Source organism: Malus sylvestris, chromosome 11 (assembly GCF_916048215.2).
Source record: "Malus sylvestris chromosome 11, drMalSylv7.2, whole genome shotgun sequence".
NCBI classification, from domain to species: domain Eukaryota; kingdom Viridiplantae; phylum Streptophyta; class Magnoliopsida; order Rosales; family Rosaceae; genus Malus; species Malus sylvestris.
This window is the reverse complement of record NC_062270.1, coordinates 31,802,503-31,810,682: the sequence shown is the minus strand read 5'-3', so window position 1 is coordinate 31,810,682 and position 8,180 is coordinate 31,802,503. Positions and strand designations below refer to the sequence as shown.

Below are 8,180 nucleotides of genomic sequence, written 5' to 3'. Positions count from 1 at the left end.
GACCCTATGGCCCTTTGACCCTCGGTTGGAGACGGTTTTTTGTGATAGGGCTAAAACGAGCCCTCTGGCCCTCTGGTCCTCGGTTGGAGATGGAGGCAAATATGGCCCTGTACTGTTCATTAAAATATTAATATCTTGGAGAATCTTGGAGGGCCAGAGGGCTAAAACGAGCCCTCTGGCCAGCCCTCGGTTAGAGATGGGCCTAAGTAGACAAATGGAAGAGATTGGAGAGCTGGTTGGTGAAGTTGGCAAGCTCAAAACATAAAAACACCTACCATTTAATACTACGGTCTAATGATATTTTTCTTCATTTGTAAATCAGAAAGACAAATGGGTCGGTCAGATCGTACTGGATTCTTGAACCCAAGTCCAACTTTGAAGTGGTTGTTGCTTGTTGGGCTGCCTCTTCGGCCTGAAATTTGTATAATTGTTGGACGAAAATATCCATATCCAATTTAACCATTTTTTGACCGTTACCCATTAGAAACGGAGGCCAACATCGTAACTTCGCCAACCATCTCTCCAATCTGCCTCAACCTCTCCCTAGAAAGCCAACATCGCGGGTTTAGCTAAATGGGTTTTAGGCTATTCTGCGGCATAAACCCTCGAACGCAAAGACAATGGCTTTGACATTGAGAGCAGCGGCGGCCGCCGCGGCGGGGTCCACTCGCGGCTTGAGTCGGCTCTTCTCAACAAGTTTCATTCCCCCAATGAACTCCGCAACGCCCTCGGCTCGAGAGCAGGCTGAGCCGAGCACCAACCTCTTCGTCTCCGGTATGTCCCTCTCTTCCCCCTTTTCCCGTTTTCCCCCACATTTCCTTCATATTTACCGATATATCTCTTATGGGTCGTCGGTGTTTTGGTCTATTTTTCTTTAATCTGTAAAAAGATCGCATCTTTGTGTCGCTTATTCAATGATTTTGGAGTTTATGAGTTTGTGGTTGCTGAGAAAATGAAGAAATAATTACAGGAAATCATAACCTTTTTGTTTTGTTTAGTATTTTCTTAATACTTGCAACCTAGAAACTGAACGCCCCCGCTTATTTGATTGGTTTGCTTACTTCTACAGTTTACCATTTTGTTTTTAGTTACAGAAACCCTAATTAGTTACAGACTGTTGTTTTTCAATTTTCTATGTTTTTTTTTTTGACAAACCAAACAGAGTGTTGCAGGGTTAAATTTTGCAACTTCTTAATTATAGACTCATATTAGATGTTGGATATGTTCGGTCCCGTTTGTAACTACTTTGTATTTAGTTTTCACTGTTGATGCTTGAAGAAGGGTGGTGGAGGGAGGGAGGGGAAGAAATAAAGATGAATGAAGGATAACAATTTCGTTTTTAGTTTTCACCGTTTGATAACTATTTCGTTTTTGTACCTGTACATTTCTTCTACGCCTGTCTGACCATCCTTCCTCCACTTATGTATATCCCTCCATATCTCTCGTTTCTTCCATGCATTTCCCCTCCATATCTTTCGAGTTTTTGTTATCTCATTCCTTGACATTAGTCGTTAGCAGGTGGTTGGTTTTTTTTTTTCTTATACGTTTTATGTCAGGTACAATAGAAGGAATAAATAGTATCTTTTGGAAATGATTGTTTACTCCTCGGTCAATGTAATTTGTGAGTGTGCAAATGACTGATGTATTTAATGGGTATTGAATTTTGAAAATCCATGAACCACTTGATGCTAACAACGAATAGGCGACTCATCATCAGTGAGCTACTGTTTTGTTTCACATGACCCGTCAGTCAGATGTATCTTCTATGATCTGCTCTGACCACCTTTTGGTACAAATTTGAAGATTATTAGTTTTGGATTTATTTATTTTCATTATTAATGGCTGGGAGTGAGAATTTATTTTTTAAGGCAACAATTTATTTTTGTTAAATCATCTGAAGATTTTCGGAAATGAACCGTGTACATTGATTATCTTGAGAGCAATTTCTCTGTCTTCTGTTTATTTTTAGATTAACTTCTTTCATTTTTTCTTTAGCAGATAAGTGCCTCGCAGACTTCAGTAGTGTAGACTTAATCACACTTGAGTTCCCTTTTGATGTACTATGAATTTTATTAGGTCACTTATCTGTTTGTTTTCAGGGCTCAGCAAACGTACTACTACAGAAAAACTACACGAAGCCTTTTCTCAGTTTGGTGAAGTAGTTCATGGTGTGTAGTTATTCTGCACAATTGTTACTTTTATTTAATATTTTCTTTTGTAAATACTGATTACTGATTCTGTGCTGTTTACAGCTAGAGTGGTAACTGATCGGGTATCAGGATATTCTAAGGGATTTGGTTTTGTAAAGTATGTTACCTTAGAAGATGCTGCCAAAGGCATAGAGGGCATGGATGGAAAGGTCAGTTGACAGTATTCCTTGCATCTTTGGATGTATTAGACACTACACGATAAATTAGTACGAAAACACAATATTTCTGCTATTTTCAGTATGGCGTCTCCCAACCCAACAAAAGGGTTCTCCTTATTTGTTGGGTGGTCTATTTCCATTGGATATATTGAGATTTCGAACTTCAGAACTGTAAAAATGAAAGATGCTTAACAAGTTGAAACTCTTGCTTCTAAAAAATAGTTCGCCAACTCTTCATGAAAACATTAATTAAAGAAAATTCCTTTTGAAAATGTTTTCAGTTACTTCCCACCGGCTCAAGGCAAACAGAATGCACTTACTTTTCTTCCATTCAGAAGGAAGCTCTATGACTGATATGAGCACAATATAAGTAATTTCCAGTCGGAACCCTGATGATTGCATGAACTTAACATTCCAAGCACTGAAGCAGTTTTAGCATATTTAGTTTTCTTTCAATGACATCTATCCTAAAAACCAAATAAGTTTACTTTTTTTTTTCAGACTAAAAAAAGGTTTCTTCCTCTAGGATACATCAAATCTCAATCTGCAAGCTCCATATCTCTAATTTGGTTGCACGTTCATCCCCTAACCTGCAAAGCACATGGTCCAGTGTCCAAAGATCATTAGCCACCATAATGTCACGTTGTCCAAACTCATAAGTGCAGGAAGCTTTTAGGAGTGTGAAAATAAGTATTTCATAATACAGAGGTTATGGTATGGTTATTTAGTTATCATGCATTGAACAAACAAATGTTATTGAGGCCTGTTTGGGAATTTACTTTAACTTTTAAGGCCTTTTAAAAACGAAAGTTTCCAAGTTTTGATACGACCCTTTCTCTGGCACATCTTTCTTATACACACTTATCTATCTTGGAACTGAAGTTTTTGTTTTGTTTGTGCATAGTTTCTTGATGGTTGGGTCATATTTGCTGAATACGCAAGACCAAGACAGCCGCCTCCACCACCTCAGAACAATATGGCTTCTCCATATAGCCGTTATTAAATCCTGTATCCAAGGCGAGAAAGCGTGTCAGGTTAATAATATTTATCAACAGCTGGAATTTATTGATCATACTTCATTTTTTGGTTCGAGGTTGGGTGGTCTTCTTTGCCTGCGATTTCTGAAATGAAGCGGAGATTGTCCTAATCTGACCAATAAAGACAGAGAAGTCAAATGTAGTATAATTCGTCTGTTTTTATGTAGTCTGCAAGACTGTTTGCTTTTGTATACTTGTTGCGAATTTTCTTCTGATATATCATCTATTCTAAACCTCTTTTTGAACTTTAATTTTAATGACTTTGCTTGGTGGTTCACCGTCAGAGAGAGGCAGCGCTTAGATACTGTTTATATTTAATTTGAAAATGATTTCTGATCGCATAATGAACAATGAATGAACACAATTAATTGATCTTCTAGATCCCAACAAAGAGGATCCCACTATGATCCTAGTCTGCCTCAATCCGCGATTGTTGGAGGTTGTGGGCCTGAGCAACTTTTTATTTCGGAATATTGATTTCTCCTCTTTTGATTATCATCCAAATTCTTCCTATTTCTCGCCATTGTGTTCTAGATTTCCATTCGCCCCAAATGAACCTCAAATCTCTAACCCATGTTACAGATCTAGCCTTCAAGATTGTCTTTTGCTGTCAATTTGTCCGCCTTCGAATTAGAAGTCCAATTGAGCTCTAGTGTCCACTGCTCACCTAAAGAACGAATCGTCACTCATTCAGTTGAAGGTGTGCGAAATCAAGGTATTGGGTTATGTGCGGAGCTTTGCCCCGCCCCCTTCTTTTGTTCTGAATTCTTGTCCTACTTCGTTGGCGTTGGAACTGTGTTGTTGCTGGTCCTTTGGCAATGGATATAGTTGTGAGGTTTGGCTGCTCTTTTCGGTTTGCAGGCTAATTGGTGATAATTTTCATGTTTGTTTTGGCTATTTTGATATTGTTGATATGTGGTATAGAATTGTTATTATTTGGGGTTTTTGAAGGGTGATGTGGGGTGAACAACTGTTGTTTTGTGGTGTGGAATTGGTGGTGTGGTTGGTCGACTTCTGGGTTCCGGGCAGTTGCAACGGGTCATCCCTTACCTAGGCTTCTTGGGCTTTCTCTACTAGCCACTTCTGGATCTCTACTGTTTAAGCCCTTTGGAGGGGTTTTTTTTTTTTTTTTTTTTCCTGGATTGCAACTTTTGCAATTGCTGTAGGAAAAAACCGTTACTCATGCTTTGTTTGCATAAGTGTCGTTTTCTTTCTGTATGCCGGTCCTTTCTAGGGCTACGTTCTTTGTAATTTCTCTGCTGGGACTTTGTTTATGAATGTTTCTCTACATTTACAACAACAACAACAACAAAGCCTTTTCCCACTAAGTGGGGTCGGCTATATGAATCCTAGAACGCCATTGCGCTCGGTTTTGTGTCATGTCCTCCGTTAGATCCAAGTACTCTAAGTCTTTTCTTAGAGTCTCTTCCAAAGTTTTCCTAGGTCTTCCTCTACCCCTTCAGCCCTAAACCTCTGTCCCGTAGTCACATCTTCGAACCGGAGCGTCAGTCGGCCTTCTTTGCACATGTCCAAATCACCAGAGCCGATTTTCTCTCATCTTTCCTACAATTTCGGCTACTCCTACCGTACCTCGGATATCCTCATTCCCAATTTTATCCTTTCTCGTGTGCCCACACATCCCACGAAGCATCCTCATCTCCGCTACACCCATTTTGTGTACGTGTTGATGCTTCACCACCCAACATTCTCTGCCATACAACATCGCTGGCCTTATTGCCGTCCTATAAAATTTTCCCTTGAGCTTCAGTGGCCTACGACGGTCACACAACACGCCGGATGCACTCTTTCCATCCAGCTCATATTCTATGGTTGAGATCTCCATCTAATTCTCCGTTCTCTTGCAAGATAGATCATAGGTAACGAAAACGGTCGCTTTTTGTGATCTTCGCTAGATTGCTCCGGTCATTAGTGTGGATAAGTAAATAAATGGATAGAGATAGGAAAGCAAACACAAGATGTACGTGGTTCACCCAGATTGGCTACGTCCACGGAATAGAAGAGTTCTCATTAATTGTGAAGGGTTTACACAAGTACATAGGTTCAAGCTCTCCTTTAGTGAGTACGAGTGAATGATTTAGTACAAATGACATTAGGAAATATTGTGGGAGAATGATCTCGTAATCACGAAACTTCTAAGTATCGGAGTGTGGTGTCGTCTTGACTTGCCTTATCTGTCTCATAGGTAGATGTGGCATCTTCTCTGGAAGTACTCTTCCTCCATCCAGGGGTGGTATCTTTAACTGGTGGAGATGCACAAGGTAATGTATCAATTTCACTTGAAGCTTACTTGTAGTTTCAGGCTTGGTCAAGCGCGATACAAACCATGTAGTAGGAGTCCCCCAAGTCGCCGAGCTAGAGGGTCTGCTGAAAGAGGTGACAGACAAGGTAAGCAATCAGAGCTCCGACTGATTGTTCACCTTCTCCCCATCTTGCAGCAGCATGAAGGATAAAGAGAAGAAAAATGAGAAGAGATGATATGAGATACTTTTGCTTTTGAAGAAGTAACTTTCCACAGGCTTATTCTTGAACTGAGCTGGAGGGTTTTCTGGTTTCCTCCAGAGTATAAGGCCGACTGAAGAATTTGAGGGTCAAAACAAGTCCATCAAATCTAGAGTACGTTCCACCCTGCTGATATGGGATACTTTTGCTTTTGACAGAGTAATGGATGTATCGGCACGTGTGCTGTTACGCTTGTCTCCACATGCTTCCTTGTATCCTTCGCACTTGCCCTATCTGTTCCTCAAGCAGATGCGGAATCTTCCCTGGAAACATAAGATGTTGAAGATGAGTACTCGAGAGCAATGCCAGGTAAGTAATCAGGTAAGGGGTTCCAGGCAGTCAGTTCCTGGCTGGAAGCTTGATTCCAAGTGCTGACTGATTGCTCTCTTTCTCCTTGTCTTGCAGGTAAAAACAAGGCCAAAAGAAAAAACAGGAAAAAAGCATGATATGGGATACTCTTGCTTTTAACCCTGATGATATGAGATATTCTTGCTCTAGTATAGCTTGTTTGCAGAGGTATTATCGGGGGGAAAGAAAGCTGAATATTTCGAAAGGCTTTGTTGGGAGTGCCCTCTCAGATATGATGAAGGGTTGAGCATTTTTGCAGGTCTGCCTGTCCGTTGGGGATGGAGGTCGACATATATAGGAGTCTCCCTAACAACAAGTAGTAATGCTATTCCTTTACCCTGCTTGGTCATAGCACGGTAGTGGGAGCTGCCAGTTTCACATGTTTTAACTCTGTCAGAGCACTTTGAAAAAGTGGTCTGTGGTATCTGGCTCTCGAGATTCGGAGAACGATGCCTCTTCGATTTTTGAGAAAGCAATCATGTTGGGGGTCTGACTCTCGAGATTCGGAGAGCAGTGTCTCTTCGATTTTTGAGGAAGTAATCATGTTGGGAGTCTGGCTCTCGAGATTCGGAGGGCGGTGCCTCTTCGATTTTGGAGCAAGCAATCTTGTTGGGAGTGTTGTCTCGAATGTGAGTAAAGGTTGGACATGTTTGCTAGTCTACCTTGCCACGAAGCACAAAGGTTGACACATAGGGACTTTCCAATTATCCAGCAATGGTACTGTTCCTTTACCCTCTCTTCGATTTTGAGAAAGTAGTCATGTTGGGAGTCTGGCTCTCGAGATTCGGAGGACGGTGCCTCTTCGATTTTGGAGCAAGCAATCTTGTTGGGAGTGTTTTCTCGAATGTGAGTAAAGGTTGGGCATGTTTGCTAGTCTACCTTGCCACGAAGCACAGAGGTTGACACACAGGGACTTTCCAATTATCCAGCAGTGGTACTGTTCCTTTACCCTTGTGGGTAATAATATGGTAGCTAGACCTTCAAAATTTATGGGTCTAAACTTTGTTAGTGCTGTTTCTTTGCTATTCTTTTACCTTTCTTGGTCAGAGCGATGTAGTGGGAGCTGCAAGCTTCACGTGCTCAACTTTGGCAGAGAACTTTGGCAAAGTGATCTGTGGTACCCATGAGTTATTGTTGCGTGTGGGAAGTGGGTGATTGAACAGTAAGATTCATGTGCTTTCTACTTCACCAGAAGTCTTCGACAGAATGCCCATAATTTCTGCAAAGCTGAGTGTGCGTGTGACAGGTGCTGACAAGGCTAGAAAAGTAGGTGCCTCTTTGATTTCTGAGATCGGCCCTCGTGGTCTCTGAGCAGCCCAGCTTTTGAGAAAGCGAGCGCCTCTTCGATTGATTCGGAGAACGGTGCCTCACCGATTTTTGAGAAAGCAATCATGCTGGGGGTCTGGCTCTCGAGATTCGGGGAGCAGTGTCTCTTCGATTTTTGAGAAAGTAATCATGTTGGGAGAGTGGCTCTCGAGATTCGGAGGGCGGTGCCTCTTCGATTTTGGAGCAAGCAATCTTGTTGGGAGTGTTTTCTCGAATGTGAGTAAAGGTTGGGCATGTTTGCTAGTCTACCTTGCCACGAAGCACAGAGGTTGACACACAGGGACTTTCCAATTATCCAGCAATGGTACTGTTCCTTTACCCTCTCTTTGATTTTTAAGAAAGTAGTCATGTTGGGAGTCTGGCTCTTTAGATTCGGAGGACGGTGCCTCTTCGATTTTGGAGCAAGCAATCTTATTGGGAGTGTTTTCTCGAATGTGAGTAAAGGTTGGGCATGTTTGCTAGTCTACCTTGCCACGAAGCACAGAGGTTGACATACATGGACTTTCCAATTATCCAGCAGTGGTACTGTTCCTTTACCCTTGTGGGTAATAATATGGTAGCTAGACCTTCAAAATTTATGG

The 8,180-nt window shown here is 41.5% G+C and overlaps 1 protein-coding gene across 2 annotated transcripts; it reads left to right on the top strand.

The window, feature by feature from the left end:
- The first annotated feature begins 557 nt into the window (after nt 1–557).
- On the top strand, nt 558–3,656 carry LOC126588818 (organelle RRM domain-containing protein 2, mitochondrial-like). Of its 2 annotated transcripts, XM_050253950.1 has the most exons (5): nt 558–774; nt 2,100–2,168; nt 2,253–2,359; nt 3,273–3,347; nt 3,399–3,656. In XM_050253950.1, the coding sequence occupies exons 1-5, from the start codon at nt 621–623 to the stop codon at nt 3,405–3,407; spliced, it is 414 nt and encodes a 137-aa protein (XP_050109907.1). In that variant the 5' UTR covers nt 558–620; the 3' UTR covers nt 3,408–3,656. The 2 variants fall into 2 exon arrangements, with proteins under 2 accessions (XP_050109907.1, XP_050109906.1); XM_050253949.1 differs by having other exon boundaries at nt 560–774; nt 3,273–3,656.
- Nucleotides 3,657–8,180: the final 4,524 nt, after the last annotated feature.

Coding starts and splice junctions, on each gene's coding strand:
- LOC126588818 (XM_050253949.1), top strand. CDS start 621: ATGGCTTTGACATTGAGAGCAGCGGCGGCCGCCGCGGCGGGGTCCACT. Junction 775..2,099: donor CACCAACCTCTTCGTCTCCG/GTATGTCCCTCT, acceptor GTTTGTTTTCAG/GGCTCAGCAAACGTACTACT. Junction 2,169..2,252: donor GTTTGGTGAAGTAGTTCATG/GTGTGTAGTTAT, acceptor TGCTGTTTACAG/CTAGAGTGGTAACTGATCGG.